The sequence below is a fragment of the Phaethon aethereus genome (genome assembly GCF_964289735.1).
Source record: "Phaethon aethereus genome assembly, chromosome: 16".
NCBI lineage: Eukaryota > Metazoa > Chordata > Aves > Phaethontiformes > Phaethontidae > Phaethon > Phaethon aethereus.
In genome coordinates, this window is record NC_138592.1 from 17,699,461 (window position 1) to 17,716,173 (window position 16,713).

General features: G+C 57.2%; 1 protein-coding gene across 1 annotated transcript in view; it reads right to left on the bottom strand.

The window, feature by feature from the left end:
• The window catches only part of CHD6 (chromodomain helicase DNA binding protein 6), a gene marked incomplete at its 5' end in the record, with an annotated part of 90,448 nt that overhangs the window by 31,125 nt on the left and 42,610 nt on the right, over positions 1 to 16,713 (bottom strand). Inside the window, 12 exon segments of the mRNA XM_082007376.1 lie at positions 214 to 357; positions 1,957 to 2,133; positions 2,579 to 2,822; positions 3,455 to 3,576; positions 3,879 to 4,028; positions 4,299 to 4,385; positions 5,829 to 5,946; positions 6,299 to 6,357; positions 6,852 to 6,917; positions 9,903 to 10,052; positions 10,595 to 10,733; positions 14,981 to 15,480. Coding sequence (XP_081863502.1) covers positions 214 to 357; positions 1,957 to 2,133; positions 2,579 to 2,822; positions 3,455 to 3,576; positions 3,879 to 4,028; positions 4,299 to 4,385; positions 5,829 to 5,946; positions 6,299 to 6,357; positions 6,852 to 6,917; positions 9,903 to 10,052; positions 10,595 to 10,733; positions 14,981 to 15,480 — 1,956 coding nt within the window.

Consider the following 16,713-nt stretch of genomic DNA (forward strand, 5'->3'; position numbering starts at 1 on the left):
TAGGGAGCTTGGTGGGGAGCAGACCACTGTCTTGGCACAGGCTGGTCTCCTCTCTCCAAAGCAGTGCTGGGGGCCCTGTCACAACTTCACTTCTCCCGGCATGAGGAGTCCTATTCACTTCCATGAAGTGCATGTCTAAGTGCATGCCTGGCTTGGTGACCATGTGTCCCAGTGGCCTGTGCTAACAGTCACCAGTGTCACTCTTCTAGGTACCTGCTCCTCTGTCTTCAGGTCTCCAAACTCCTCCAGGAAGGCCGTCTCTGAGGGGAACTGCTGCGGCTCTAGGAAATTCAGAAGGCTGAAGAGTTCCTCCACTGAGTTCTGCAGGGGGGTGCCCGTCAGCAGCACCTTGTGCTCCTGGGTATACACAGAAAACAGGTTGAGGGCTCAGAACCACCAGCTGGGTCCAAAGGGTCCCAAGAGCGCAATGCTCCTTGTCTTCCAGCCTCAGGAGCACTCTGGGTGGCCTGGGGGAACACACACTCCCTGAAAGGCTCCCCTGACCATGGTGTCAGCCCCAACCCAGCCACTGCCACGCAATACTGTCTTGTGGCTCCCAGGATGCTCCCCTGGACGTGTCCCAGTCCAGCTCTGTGCAGCAACAACAGCCAAAACTGAGAATCCCACACTGCCTCCAGGCTTCAGCCCTGCCCTGGCACAAGACCCTCAGGCAGGGCTCTGCTGGCACTGGACGGGGATGCTGATAGAGCCCAACCCTCCATGCACCTGGGAGTAGGATGTCCCTCTTCATGGCTTGGGTAGAACAAGAGGGAACGTGGCCCAGAGCCATGTGATACTGAGGGGCATCAGGGACCTGCTGCTAGGGCCAGTGTGAGCAGGGTGCTCCAAAATCAGCAGGGGCACGTATGACTGTGTCAAGTGTGCGCTGGGAACAAGGTGGAGCTTTTATTAGAGGTTCACCATGTAGGTACATGCACAATAAAAGGAGACAGGAATCCAGACAACCCCCCAAGACGGGAGGTGTGAAGAGCAGATGACCCATCAAGGAGAATGCACTCCCTTCCATGCACTGACACCACAGGCTCTGGCTTCAGGCACTACTGGGTGCTCCCTCCTGGAGCGCACCAGCCACTCCGTCCCAGCAGTGCCAGAGACTTGGTTGGGCACTCACTCACTGCTCAGACTAATCCTTCTGCCCAACCTAATGCAGGGAAAGCTCCCAAGAGTCACCAGCTATGAAAGAAGGGCAACTGTAAGGTGGGAGGCTCCCACAGGACTTGTACAAAGGAAGGTGATGGTTACGAAGAGGGGCCAGCAGCAATCCCATTTTGTCCCAGGCTGCTCACAACCCAGCAGGGACCTATACAAGGCACAGGGTCATGGGAAAACAGCTGGGTCTTTGGGAACCGGAGACCTAAGGATAATAATTTTCAGAGGCCTGGCTGAGCTAACAGGCAAGTGTGATGGAAGCTGGGTAGGGCTGGGAGATCCAATAGGCCTGATGGTCCTTGGTCCTGCAAACAGCAGTGCTGCCTTTCCCAGGGCTGGAAAGGAGCTGGACATCCAAATTCATTTCTCAGAGCAGCCCATTGATCCCTTTTTCACCACGCACAGTCCTGCACCCCCATACCTGGCACGGACTGGTGCCATGTTTGCAGAACAGTTAAGAACCAGCTTGAATACTGCGGCCGTGCTCACCGCAAGGCACAAGGCACACCATGGCCATAGAGTGCTGTGCATGGCTGGTCAGCAACTGCCTCCATGTGCTGCAGCAGCCTAAGCCGCACTGCGAGGCCAGCCAGTGCTCTGCCAGGGAGTGCACACAGATGGGAAGGCATAGGGGGACTTAGCCTGCTGTGGGTTAACATTCCACTGAGACAGGGAGCTCTCAGCCCTGGCGTTGGGCCTGAACAGCTGGCAGTGGCATCTCACTGCCAGGCATGGCCATCTCTGGCCCACCCTGCTCTCACATGAACCAGGGCAGGACATGCTCACCAGGGCCATGAGCTTCAGCCCCTCCAGGAGTTTGCAGTTTCTGTTCTTCAGGCGATGTGCCTCATCAATGACCACGCAGCGCCACTGGATCTTCTTCAGCTCTGGGCAGTCGGCAAGGATCATCTCAAAGGTGGTGATAACCACCTGGAACTTGAAGATCCCAGGGAGAGGGTTACCCTAGGAGACATAAACCATAGGCAGCGCTTGACTCCTGCAGGATGGTAGGACACTGTCAGACATCCTGTCAACATATCAGCGTTAGCATCTGCCTCCTAGCTGGGACTTCCCCAGATTCATCTCTCATGCAGCAGGCAGGTTCCTGCAAGCCTTCTTGCTGGCCGCAGGCTGCGTCTCTCCAAACCAGACACTGCTCCAGGGCAGACAAACAGGCCTGGACAAGAACTGTGGCTGAGGCTCTGCTGCATTTTCCCCTTTCTGATGAGTTGGGCCTGTTCTTCACTCATACACAGTGCACTCTGAGCCCACGCCAGCAAAGGGATCTCAAAAGATCACCCTTCCCTCTCCAGATGAACCACAAGCTCCACATGCAGCTCAGTGCTTCCCAAGTAAAGGAAGCCAGGACTGGGGGATGCATCCTGGGACTGTTGTGTGCATCAATCACCTGTGTGTCCCTGTACACCATCTCGTACTGCTGGATCATCTGCCGGCTGATCTGGCTGCCGTGGTACACGATGGCATTCATCTCCGTCCAGGTGCGGAACTCCCTCTCCCAGTTGGTGATGGTGGAGAGAGGTGCAATGATGAGGAAGGGGCCATGAATGCCCATCAGGAATATTTCTGAGAGGAAGGTGATTGACTGGATTGTCTTCCCCAGCCCCATCTCGTCAGCCAGGATGCAGTTCTTCCTGCAGAGACCGACAGGGGCAGGTGAACGTGGCTCTTGGGGACAGGAACCACCCTGTCGCCAATTCCTTGATGGGATGTCAGGCACATCACCTCCACCCACACCTCTGACCCTGCAGCATGGAGGGTGGGGGGACATTGGCACAGTGGCTCAAACCAGTCTGGGTAAACCAGACCATCCAATTTCTTGCAAGATGACGGACTCAAAGTTAGTGTGAAAGATGCTGTCCTTTGGGTGCACACTAGCGAGCAAAAGATGCATCTGATGGCTTGCTGCAGTTGAGAACATGCATAGTCCTGCACTCCTGCCACAGGAATGGGTCACCAGTAACCTGGCCAATACCAAAAATCAAGTGTATCTTAGACCCACAGCTAAGCCCTACTATCTCCAAGACTCATCAGCATTTCCCAGGGAGAAACATTCCTAAAGACTCAGTTGCAAAGCTAAAGCAAACACAGTTTTTCTGGCAGCTGCCTGCCAGCTCCAGCATTGGAAGGTCTCAGCAGCTGCTCTGTCAGGCCCCTGTTTATCAGCTCTGCTCCCCCAGCTCTGCTGATTCCATGACTGCACACACCAGGGCTCCACTGCCAGCAGGACTCCTCGTGGGAGCACAGGGCTCCAGCCCCTCCTCACCTGTTATACCAGTTAAAGAGCAGCCAGTTCATCCCCTCCAGCTGATACTCCCGCAGCTGGTTGCTGTTCTTATACTCCCGGGACTTCTCCAGTTTCTGCCAGGACTCAGATGCCGGGCGCTCCTACGAGGAGAGAGCAGGAGCAAGGTCCATGGAGAGGAAGAGGCAAATGATCAGAGAGGCCAGACCCCGCTTCTGGGGCTGTGCATCAGGACAACACTTCAGAACAGTCATTGACAGCTGATTCACAGCAAGGTCCTGGCCTCCGGATCCCACCCTCAGACCCTGCTACCTAACCCACCCGGAGGGGAGGTTATGGGGCTTGCACTGCAGCAGCAGGGACAAGATCAGCACTGCTGGACCTTGGGAAGACACAGACAGTCCCTGCCTGCCCAGGGCAGCGAGCTGCCAGCCGGGTACGTTACCTCTGGGTACGTTACCATGTGCTTGATTTCTGGAGGGATTTGGAGGGCTTCAAACTCTTTAATCTTCCCCGGGTCGACATCCTCCTCCAGCTCCCAGGTGCTCTCCTCGTAGGGCAGCGAGCACCACTTCACCAGGTAATGAGTCACCTCCTGCAGCACGGAGAGACAGGCTCAGAGACAGTGCAGGGCTCACGGCCGCTCAGCCCCAGCACGCAAGCCCCCCGCTCAGCCCCCTACAGCAAGCTGCAGGGACAGTCAGCAGAGGGGTCCCAGGCACAGAGCTCACACTGCACAAGGCTGTGAAGGCCTCAGGGTGCTCAGAGATTACACGCGATGCACATCGTGGGTCTGGGCCTCCTGACAAGCCTCCCCCCCTCTTTCCCTCCCTCTGCAAGGCAAGCAAGCAATGCAGCCACTCACTTCCCCGGTGTCAGGGTCCTTTGTGTGAGCCACCTCCAGAATTCGATCTACCTCCACATAGTCTGGGTTGAACAAATCCTCATCAGGCTGTGACAGCAAAGAGTAAAAAGAGAGGTAAGTTCAAGGTGATTCCAGGGTTAAACAGATGGCAGGCATGAGTAAACAGCTGCAGGACATCTGTCCCCAGGATGCTGCTAGCTGTGCACAGCACACCAAGTGCCCTGGATGCAGGTACATGACATCTGTCTCCGGGCAGGGAGGACACAGGAACCCTGCGGAAGGCAAAGCTCTTGCTTTAGAGTGGCCGCAGGCTCCATGCTGCCCTTGCTGGGAGGCAGGAACATCCTCTCCAGCCCATCTGGCCCCAAGGTACAAAGCCCTGAGCTGTATGCTCCGGCTTACGTGCAGCATCCAGAGCTGTGACTGCCACAGCACAGGGCCACACATAGCACCCGATGAGCTGCACTCCTCTGCAAGGGATGACACCTTGTTCTCTATCTCTCTCTCCCCCCACCTTCAGCTCAGCAGTCACCAACAGCAACCATGGGGCAAGGGCTCATCCTCCTGCCAGGAGCACCTGGGGAGGAGTGGGCTTTAGACTAGCAGTGGTTCTTGGACAGACGCATTTTCTAGGGCTTGGGAAGGAGCAAAAACAGGCTTCTATGTTCACAGCTCCCCAAGTCCCAGTTAGTTACAGGAAAGAGTGTTTTCTCCTTGCTAAATTGTTAGTGGTACAGTGCATTCCAACACATGCTTTTTGTTTGCATCCTGGGTAAGACCCCAAACAGACTTGGGAGTGAGAAATTTGACACACAACCCCAGCTTTCCAACTACATCCTATGGAGAAATTTTCATAGCCTACTGGCCTGATTTACACTTGTAAGGGGCAGTTTGAGGAGATCCAACAACTGTCTCCGGAGCAGCCAGATAAATTATAGAACACCTTTCATATTAAACAAGATTAATCTGCTTATAGAACAGAGCAGGCAGGAACTGCCCTAAACCAAATTATTTATAGCTCCCTTGCTCCTGTAGCATCTCTGCTCAAAGATGAAAGCACCTCCAGTACTGCACGCTGCCCTTGCTCCCATTGAGCAATGCTTCCAGGGTTGGCAGTGCCCAGCAAATGACATTTGTCACCCTGCCCATACCTCTGCCAGTGACACCATGAGTGTTCAGGGCACTGTCATGGCCCCTTAGCTCCAGCATCCTCACCCACTCATCCTCTTGTGCTGGTTCAAACCTGCCTGGAAGCTCAAGGTGCCAGGCCTCTACCTGGGCATTGCCACAGAGGGAGCACAGGCAGGGCTCTGGGCAGCACCCCAGGATCACTGAGCTCAGGCAGGGCAGGCACAGCTGCACAGTGAGACCTGCCTGCCCACTCCCAGCCCTGAATTTTGGCTCTGGAGCTGGTCTCACCTGGGCAGGGAGGTGTCACAAGCAGCACTCAGCTCTTGGCCTGCTCAGCCACCGTGCCAGGCTCAGGTGTGCTGGGGTCGGGCACAGCTGCCTGCCATGCTCAGCTCTCACCTCTGTAAAAATATGCTTCATCTGAGCCTGCTTGTTCCGGAAGCGTTTTATCTTCTGGGAGATCCTGGGGTCCTTCTCCAGCTCCTCCAGAGTTGCCCACTTACAGTGGAGGTAGGAGCTGCAGAGGAAAAAAAAATCAACAAAACATGACCAGAAAGGCCTTTGGGCTCGATCCCAACCACCATGCAGACCAGCAGGGATCCCCCAGAGACCCAGAGAACACCCAGCCTATGCCTTGCCACGTGAAACCCCAAACTGGAGGAAGCCATGGCCCAGGTCTAGCCCAAGACTGAGCACTGCAGCTGCAGCAGCTTTCCTGCTTCCCACCACCGGGGCTGGCTCAGGAGGACAGGGGCAGCGAGACAGGGATGCTGGGGCTGCAGCTGGGGATGGACAAGAGCACACAGCCCTTGCTCCTGCATGCACAGGGCCCACTGCCATGGCACAGAGCACCACAATGCTGCACGTACAAGTTCCTGTACTTGACGTAGAACTCCTCCATCTCAAACGCCAGGCCGCCAGGATGAGCCTGAAACCAAGTAGAGTTAGTGACAGTCAGAGCCTGTGTAGAAACTGGGGGCATCCTCTGAGGCCTGGGCACAGACAGGAGTCCCCTGCCTGGGCACAGGCTCCAGGCAGGCTGAGCCCCACGGACAGCGAGGATGGCCAGGCACTCGCTGTGCTGCCTTGCCCCAGAAGCTCAGTGGCCCTGGGAAACATGGTGTGAGACCACCCTTGAGCATGGGGGACTCACTCAAACACCTCCTGAGCCTCAGCCCAGGCCTGACTCCTCTCCAGGGTCTTTCTGGTGCCCAGGGCAGGAGAGGCATCAGATTGATCCCCAACCCAGAAAGGTGCCAGTCCGGGCATACCCCAGCAGCACCCTGTGAAGAGCAAGTGCAAGGAATGGCACGGCAGCACTGACTGCTGCTACGTTTCATGTCCCTGCTGCACAAGGCAGCCAGGTCCCATCTCTTCTCTGCCCAAGGACCTCCAGCCCCACTGGACATCTTTGCCACTCACCTCCTTCTGCACCATCCTGGAGGCAAGGATCTTCTCAATGATATTGGCATCATCCTCGGGAGGCTCCTGGGGACAGGACAGCAGAGCTCTGTTTTCCCAGCTCATTGTGTGGCTGGGCCTCTGGCACTCTCCCAGCACAGAACGGCTGCTTGCTCCTCTCCCAGCCCACCAGCCAGGCAGGCAGAGCCAGCAGAGTGGGAGCTGGGAGAGCTGCATTTCGGGAACCCTTGCTGTGTGTGAGAGTGCAGGTGCTGCCAGTGCAGGTACACTCACTCTCTGCCTGTGCTCCTCAGGCCAGCAAGGCCACAGCACTGTCATGTTTAGCTGTGGGGTCCTTCCAGCTAGACCAGGGCAGCCAGAGAGCGTGTCAAGTCTCCCAGAAAAGAGGAAGGAAGCTTGGGCACTTCTGCCCTGAGACTCAAGGAATATATATAAATAAATATATATATTATATATATAAAAATAAATATATATATTTATATAAATAAATATAAATATATAAAATACATCAAAACATGCACAACTCCTGCTCCCAGCCACTCTCCATGCCAGATCTCTGATTTGCCTTGGCATTTATATAGTCCTATAGTGCTGCATGGCCCCAAGAGCCCCAGCAGAGCAGGGCTGCTGGGCCCTGCCACAGGCATCCTCTGTTGCTGCTGCCTGCCTGTGGCCACAGGCAACAGCACCTCAGCCCCACTGCAGCCCATGCAGTTCTTCCCAGCAGGCTCAAAGTGCTGCCTCCTTCCCTCTGCCAGCTTCAACTCTGCTGTGAGGAAATCACTCCATGAGCCAGCAGAGACCTGCTGGCCACCCACGGGCTCCCACCCCACTCCCTCATGCTAAGCACACGAGCTTTGCTGAAGGTGGCCCCAACACTGTCCTGCTTCCAGCTCCAACACAGCAGGCACAGGGCAAGTGGGGACATCAAGGCTCTCCCAGCCGTGTGCTGTGGCAGGTCCCAACACCAAGAACGCCAAGGGACAAGAGACCTGGGCTTGTGCCTGTCTGTGCTGTAGCAGGAGAGGCACAGAAAGGCTAAGGGGAGAGGACAGACAGCAAAAACATGGGGCTTGCTTGAGCATTAGAAATATCAGTTCTGCCCTGGCTGGGACATGGGATGGCAGCAGGAGGAAGAGCAAAGTGCAGAGCAGAAAGGAGGAGTCTGTTCATCTCCTTCAGATGGAGGCAGAGTCTGGTCCAAGGCAAAGCAGCCCTGAGATGTCCCTTTGCAGACTAGAGAGACCCCTCCAAGAGAGGCACAGGGCAGGCTGGGGAGGGACAGACAGCTGGGGCATCCCACACCACTCACACAAAAGGGTCTGGGAAAGCCAAGGTGGTGCCCAGGGCTGCAGCAACCCCTCCATGCCCTGCTGCCTTGGCTCCCCCACTGCGGTGTCGGGCACGATGCTGGACCCAACACCACAACACAGCGAGCAGGGTAACAGCAGCTCCATCTGGGCCCCTCAGCTGCAGCCCTGTGGCCCAGAGCAGGATTTCCGCCCTATTTGGGGAGATCTGCCCCTTGTCAGGGTAACAGGACTGAGAGGAGCACACAGACATGCTCCTGCTGCGGCCACCTGTGCAGTGCCTGTTTCCCCATACCCAGGCAGCCACCCTGGTGCCGCTGGGCTCCAGCTTGACCCTGGCCACAAAGGGTTTGTGTGAACATGGCCAGGGCACAGTGCTGCCATTGCAGCTGCCTCCAGCGCCCTGTAGCTGGGAGCTCCCATGCTGACCGGCAGCTCAGCCGGCTTACACAGGTCCGTGTCTCATTGCTGGCAGCCTGCAGACTGCCAGAGGAGCCCTCCACCACCTCAGAGAGCTGCTGAGTAACACAGCCAAGATCCAGGGGGGAAAGCTGCAAGTCCAGGCCATAGGGATAGCAGCCCTGAGGCCTCAGCACTCCCTTCTTGCTCTGCCAGGTCAGTCCTGACCACGGTAGCAGCCACGGCCAGGCCTGGACAAGCCTGCTGGCAGGAGCCCAGAGCAGCCACTCAGCAGAGAGCCTTGCTGCCATCAGACACCAGCCTTAAAAATTCAGCTGAGGCAGGACAAATTGAGGTGGAAGTCCAGGACTAAGAGGAGAGCAGGGTGGCAGCATGGACACATGCCAAAGGCAACTCATTCCCACCTGCTGTTTTGAAAACCTCACTTGGAGAGATCACTGCCAGGAGCCCAGCTGGGACATGGCCCCGGGCCGCAGTCGAAGCAGCACCGGCAGCACCTCCTGTGCTCCCATGCCTCTGGCCGAGGCAGGGAGCATCAGGCCACCTCTTATTTACTGGCTTAACAACAGACCTGACTAATACCCACACCAAAGCCTTGTGAAGAGATGACTAGAGAGGGACACAATGAAAGCAATTAGTGACCATTATTAGTATCTGGCAGCTTTGTTAGCAACCAGAGAGAGGGAACGAGCTGCAGGATCCAACACACAGACCAGCAGGAAAGGAGCTGCCAGCACCCACCAGGCACCAGTGCTGAACCAGTGGGCAGAGGAGGCAGGGCAGCGAGGCCCAAACTGCAGTGACACCAGCTGGTCCCTGCCACACTGCCCAGATCTCCACCACACTGCCCAGCAGATCAGCTTGGCTGGCAGGTGTCAGGCTGGGCATCTCTACATTTGGAGGCACTGATGGAGAGCAGCAATGTGGGCAGAAAACGATGACGTGGCACCTACAAAGTCCTCAGCTGGCAGAGCCAAAATAATAGACTAACCTCATGGACAGAAGCTACAGAGACAGGAGCCAAAGGTGGGCATGGGCACTGGGTGGGTCATGCCTTCAGGGAGATGTCTAGCTACATGACATGTTCAAGAGGCCTTAGTCTCCAAGCAGGAGGGGGACAGTTGGATCTGTATGCCTCTTGCCCATTCCTTTGTGCACTCACAGTCCCTGCAAAGCCAGCCTGCACCCTTCCAGACAGGCACACTCTCACTCCATCCTTGCGCTGGGATCCTCCACTTTCTCAAACCTCGGCACTGACACCCTTGGGACACCCTGTGGGAGGCAGGAGGCCCCATCACCCCAGTCCCACATCCAGCCCTACCTCTGCCTGCCATGCCAGAGTAGAGGCAGAGAGTGCGGAGGTTCGCCCAGCTCCCAGCACAGCTATTGTCTCGCCATCATCATCCACCACCTTGAAATCCAAGTCCTCGTTGTACTTCCTCCTCTTGACTTGCCGTCCTGAGCGACGCTTCTGTGTATGGGATGAAAAAGGCAGTCATGGGGGAGATGGGCAGACAAGTACGTCCTCCTTGCTTGAGTGGAGGAAAGCCCCAGGGCTGCCTGATCTCCAGTGCCAGTGGGATGCAGGTGGTGGGAAGAACAGGCTGCCCTTGGAGGTAACCCCATCACCATGGTGCCCCATCAATGCCTGACCCACACAAGCCCCATCAGCCCCCAAGACCTGAAGCAGAGGAGCCCTGCACAGACACGCACAGCTTCCCAGCCCTGCAGGGCCAATCTCCCTTCCCGTGCTGTGCCGGAAAAGGGGAGCTGCCAGGAGCCATGGAGGAGAGGGAACCTCAAGGCAGAGGGACAGGCAGCACCCAGGGCAGCAGCGTGCACCCAACCCAGGGCCACCAGTTGACTTTAGGCAGTGTGGCTGGTAAAGCCTGGTGCCAGAGGGGTCTGCTGGAATTGCTCTCTGATTGCTGCACCCCGGGGCCCCGCTATTCTCCCACTCAGAGGCAGCTGGGATTTACCCCACCAGCCCCCAGCTGAGGACTTCGGACATACCTGGCTGTCAGCTGACTCCGCAGACTCCTCTGGGCTCTGCACAGATGGGCTCAGGAGATCCTGATCCAAATCCAAACTGTCCACTGGTATCTCATTTTTCCTCTTCCCTTTCTTTTTCTTCTCCACAGGGGTGTCCTTGCTGCCAAGACAGACTGACAATTAGATCTTGTCCTAGGGGTCCCAGGGGAGAGCCAGCAGGTATCCACATGGGTCTGGGCTCTCACCGGATCACCCAGAGGCAGCTCAAGGCTCCTGGGGCCTCCCCCAGCATTGGGCATCCCCAGTCAGCGATGCTCATTAATCACCATCAAGTGTTTCTCCATCCAATTCCAGTACACTGGGATGAAAGGGTTCAATCTGCCCCAGCCTGGTGTGGGGCAGAAAGGAGCTGGGGGCTTCCACCAGCCAGGGAAACAGCCCCACAGGGGCTGCAGGAGATGGGGTTCAGTTCATGGCCAGCCTTCACTCCTCCTTCGGCATGGGGGGCCTGGATGCCTGAGGTCAGGACGCTCTGCATAGTGGCTCAGGCACGGCGATGAGCTGGGAGGAACCAGGACAGCCTTTGCCCTCCAGGCAGGGTGACACCTTCCTTGTGCCATGAAGTCTCCACAGTGAAGGCAGGTCCTGCACTAGAGTGCGGCAGCCTCTGCCCCCGCTGGAGACAGAGACAGGGACCTATGTGCAGCACAGGCGCAAGGAGGATCTCCCCACCATTGAGCCCAGCAGGCCAGGGCAACGAGGTGGCTGCTCTGAGCAGAGCACTCACAAACACGCCCTGTGCTGACGTAAGTCAGGAATATAGTTCAGTAGCTCCAGAGGCAATCCATGTCCTGGCACCCCGGAGACAAACCTTCTAGCCCAGTCTGAGAAGCACTGGCCATCCTGCCAGCCACCTCCCACGTGTACCGCAGAGCCCCGCCAGACCCTGGTAAACATTTACAGCAGCATTGAGGCAGAAGTTGCTCCCACTCCTGGTTTGTGTTCCCTGAGCCGCAGCACCGAGTCACCTCCTGAGACAGCAGGTGAGCTGGCCTGTGCCTTCAGCCAGAAGGAGTTAAGTCCCATGACCGCCACAAACATGGGGAGGATGCAGGTCCCAGACTCCCACCGGTGCAATGTCCCACCACAGTGGTCACTGCCGCCTCCAAGGGCCTGCCAGGAGGCTCTGTCCCACCAGGCAACTGTCCTCCATGCTCAAGTCACGGAGGGAACTTGGGCCCTGCTCCTGGTGAATGCCACCACCTTCCTAAAACATAAAGCATGCGAAGATGCAGCCCAGCCCCGCGGCATGCTCTTGGGGTCAGGGCCAACCGGCACTCCGTGGCACCCAGCACCCACCACAACCTGCCTGTGCAAGGGAACGTGCCCAGGCAGCATGAAGGTAAGAAACAACTGCTCCCAACATGCCCGTTCATCTCTACCCTCTGCAAGGAAGACGGTTAAGGGAAAGATTTCAAAGAGCTGGTGCCTGTCCCTGGCCTGAGCAATGTTCCCTTCCTCGCTCACAGCCCCACCATCCATCCCCTCCACATCCCAGAACAGTTAACTTCAAAGCTGTGTCAAGGTTTTACCCCCATTTCATGAGAAAAATCACTGCTTGCCTGGGACCAGCAAAACCAAGCAGTTAAAAATCTGCTATTCAGGCCAAAAATGACCTGGCTGTGCACCCGTGCTTCAATTAGAGGCCCTGAAGACACACAGCGAGCACTGCTTCCACCCGAGTAATAACTCCCAAGATATTGATTTGTAAGTCACAATTAACAAGTGCTTCATTCATGAACCAGTAGTTGGCTATGATTAGAAATAATTTAGAAGAAATTATGCCACCATTATCTGCCACTTAGAGGACTCCCAGCAATCATTTCATCCACACCGAGTGCTTACCCTGCCTGCTGCTCGTCTCTCCCTCCCCGCACTGCCAGGGGCCCCCAGCCCACCTCCCTGTCTCTGTCCCGGGCAGTGGGCACAGAGGGACGCACAGCCCTGTTCTCTGCAGAGCTTCCACCTTGGCACCCATGGGTGCCTCCACCCAGTGGCCGTTCCTCCTGCGGGTGGGTTTGCTGCTGGTTGACCCAGAGGTCAAGGCAATGGTCTGAGAAGAGGCTTGAAGAGAGGCTGCGGAGGTGGGGAAGCTGCAAGGAGGACCTACGGCTGGACTTTCCAAGCAGCATGGGTGGACCTAGGTCCTCCTGGAAGGTGCAGGTGAGCATGAGGAAGCACCACGGGCTCAGGCTCCACTGGGACAGGGAATCAGGAAAGCACAGAGCTTTTTGGCACTCCCAGACTCCCACACACCATTTCTTCCGGCTGCATGATGTGTTACGGAGTTATATTAATCAGTCTTTTTTGCATGAAGTGACCTCTTCAGTAGGGCTCCACACACTGGCCCCCAGCACAGCAAGCAGATCCCGCTTCAGCCCTGCTCCTGGTACCCCCAGACCCTGCCATGCCTTTGCAGGAAGGACCAGGGTCTCCAGCTCTGCAGCTGGGCTTACCTTGCCACAATCCCCATGCCCAGCAGTACCTGCCCGCAAGCTAACCATGGCAGGTCACACTGTCGTGGGCTGCTTTTAGCACTCTGTGAGGCACTGCTGGCAGCCAACGGACCTGCCAGGGTTGCAACAAGCTCCTAGACAAGAGCTATGAGTGCCTCCAGGAGCCCAAGCCTCCACGGTCTGCCCTTGCCCAGGTTTCCCCTGATTTGGTCTGATCCCAAAGGTCCCACCACAAGGGTGGATCTCTGTGAACTGGCCATAAGGCAGTTCCTTACTGGTGGAGCAAAGGTGTCATTAGGAAAAGCTGCTAGCTGCATCCCTCATCCCAGGATTCTCCTCGGTGCCCAATGCTGCCTTTAAATGGGCTTCATCCTTCCCTTCCTTGCCTGCAGCCCCTCTCCTTCCCTCTCCACTTAAAGCCCCTCCACTGCAGCCCTCCCTGGCACTTGAGGAGCCCTTCTCTCACCCTCCTGGCACTGTCTGCTTGATCCGTCCATCCTCATCTGCTCCGGCTCACCTGCCCACGACAGCATGGGGCTTCCTCCTGTGCAGAGCCCCAGGCTTGAGGAAGACCAGAAGTGACAGCACTGCACAGCTTAGGGACCCTCCGGTGACACGGTGCCCAGCTCTTGCCCTGCTGAGCTCCCCGCCAGCCTGGCATGGGAGTTTTGCTGCCCCACACTTTCTTCTGTTCACCACCAGCCCACACCAATGGCATCAGTGGCCACCCTGGTGCCGGCTCCGCAGCCCTGGCCTCTCCAGGATCCGGCTGTCAGCGAGCTCCAAAGGAGCAGGGCTGTGGAAGACCCGGGGCTTGGTCCTCACCCTGCACACGTGTCCTGTGGGTGGCCATGGTGGGAGGGAGGTGGCCAGATCCCACAGACCCCGGCATGCCCATTCTAGTGACCATTTCCAGGAAAGTGCCCTTGAGAAGCTCTACCAAACTGGTGTTTTCTAACAAAGAAAGGTTTTGCTGAAAAATTCCCAGCCGGCTCCTGTACTAATCCCATTTACAGCAGAAATATATTCATCCTATGGATTATTTACTGTACACAAGGAGGGCTCAGCTCCAACCAACAGGCCTGCTTTGTAGGGGACTCTCCAAAAACACTTATTCTGACCAGTCCACGACAGTAAACCAAATGACACGAGTGCTGCTGAGACCTGCTCTACTATCTGCATGCAGTTCCAATAAAAAAAAAATCAGGGCTAAGAAATCAGAGTTTTTGGCCAATCAGCCTGTTAACTAAAAGATGAGGAATTGCCGAAGGTGGTAGCGCTGGGCTGTGCAGTACAAGGGAGTCCTCAGGCTTCCCCCTGCTGCCGGCACCGCTCTGCAGCTGCAAGGGAGGGGTAGCTCCTGCCACCCAGGAGAGGGAGAGGACACAGAATGTGCTCTGCCATCCTCCCAAACCTGAGCTGAGGGAAGACAAGTTGCCAGTCCCCAGGCGTATGGGGACCCTCACTTGCACAGACAGTGCAGGGTCAGGTTCACCTCACTCACATACCCTCTGCCTCGGCCCCAAAACAGGTATGACAGGCCCTCTGCCACACAGCACCTCACCGTCCTGGTAAGACACTCCCCTAAGGTCCGTCTGCCCCCCAGGACACTTGGCACAAAGGCCAGGCCAAGGAGAGGTCAAGACTCTTCAGTCCTCTTCTGGATCTGGGGTCTCACAGGGCCTCATCCGCAAAAGGGCACCCACCTGTCCTGTCTCTGCGTGGCTGGAGATCTCATCCTGGCTTCCCAGCCAGCACATCCAGCTTTCAGCATGAGGAGCCCGCGCATCCTGCAATGTGGTGGCCCAGCGCAGTGCTCTCAGACAAAGCTCCTGTGAGCCCACAGCCCCATCCACATGAGGCACAGAGACAAGGTCACACCACCACCCACCTGCTCTTCCTGGGTCTTGCTCTGGGGGCAGGCTCAGAGCCGCTCTTCTTGTCTTTAGGCTCCTTGGGGGCTCTGGGCTCCCGAGGTTTCCGGGGCTTCTTGGCCACCTCCCTCTGCTTGGGCTCCTTCAGCTTCTTGGGCTCCTTAGCCTTTTTAGGCTCTTTTGGTTCTTTAGGCTCTCTCCTCCTCTTTGGTTTCACCTCCACCGCTGCTTTTTCTCCCCCTTCCTGCTCTCCCAGATCCTTTTTCTTCCGTTTCTTCTTCACCCCTGTGCCCCCGCCCCCACTGTCCTGCATCCCGTTCTGGGTGCTCGTCCGCTTCTGGGGAGCCCCGTCAGGCTCCTCCTCTGGGCACTGGCACTGGCCGCCCGTGTCTGTGTCCGTCACCGTCACCTGCTGGGGCACCTCGTCCTGCTCCTCACTGCTGGCAAAGGAGTCCTGTGCCTTGCACTCCCAGGCATCCGACATCGGGGAGCGGCTCAGTGCTTTGAAGCTTGGCGGCTGCAGAGAGAACAGAAAGACGGCATGTGAAGCAAATGCCACATACAGAAATAGCAGGCACTCTTGGGGGAACTGCAGCCCCAGCAAGGCTCTAATCACCTGGGTGCAGTGCGAGCGATGTCCCATAACATATGGGGGACTATGGTTAATGGCCACTACATGCAGACGCAGCTAAAAGGGGAAAACCCCCTTCCCTGCCTGACGGACGCTGACAGGTTAGTAAGGCCTTTCAGCTCCCCACCAGCCCATGAAGGTCCAGAGTGGAGGTGGCTGGCCCATTTGCTGTGCCCCGCAAGCACAGTCCTGCCTTTGATCGCACACTCCACACCCCACTCTGCCGGGACCCAGAGGCACCTACACAGCCAGGCCACCTTCTGTCCATTGCCTAGAGTCAAAGACAGTCCCAGCAGGGCAGGGAGAGGGAATTAAGGCCACCTTGCAGCCTCTGGCAACAAGAAAGCAGGCCCTCAGGTCTGTTCGGGGCCCAGCTCAGGGCAGAAGAGGGGTGTTAGACCAGCACCTTTCCTGGGAGCTGCTGGGTGCCAGGGCAGCCTCCAGCCCAGGAGAGCGGAGCTGCTCTTCCTGCTCCGGCTATTCCTTCACTTCCTGCGAACTTTCCAGCACTGAACACTGAAAGGAATTCAGCTGCCTCCCCAGCGCACTCTGCCATGGCAGGCCCAGCCAGAAAACAGCATGAAAAGGCCCAGCTCTGCTCGAGCAGCAGCAGGAGCATCTGTGATAAGGAGCCCAGGCTCACGAGCAGCGACCCGGGCTCCTTGAGAGCAGCCCAGGCTGAGGAAGGGAGCTGCGGGTGACCATTTTGTAATGGGGACCAGAAACATCCCTTGCAGCAGCAGCCAGAGAGGGAGAGAACAAGGGATGCGCAAAGGGCCGGGCAGAAGCGTAGCTGTGTGCAGCAAGGATGAGGGAAGTAGCATGTCAGGCCCTGCTGCAGTTGCTCTTCCAATTAATTCCCATCCCTAGCACCCCGGCACAGGCAGCGCCTGGCCCTGTCTGTACACTCAGCCAGCCCATTGCACCCCCTCCTCTCTGCCTGTGATCAGGGGGCCACTGGAGAGTGGCTGGGGCCATGGCCAGCACTGATCCCTCGTGGTACTGCTGAGAACCCACCACTGCCGGTGCGCAGGCAGGTCTCTGCCCGCTGCCCTGGCAGCACAGACAGTCTGAGCTGCTCCTCTGGCCCCGCAGCAGGAGAGCAAACCCCACAGTCTT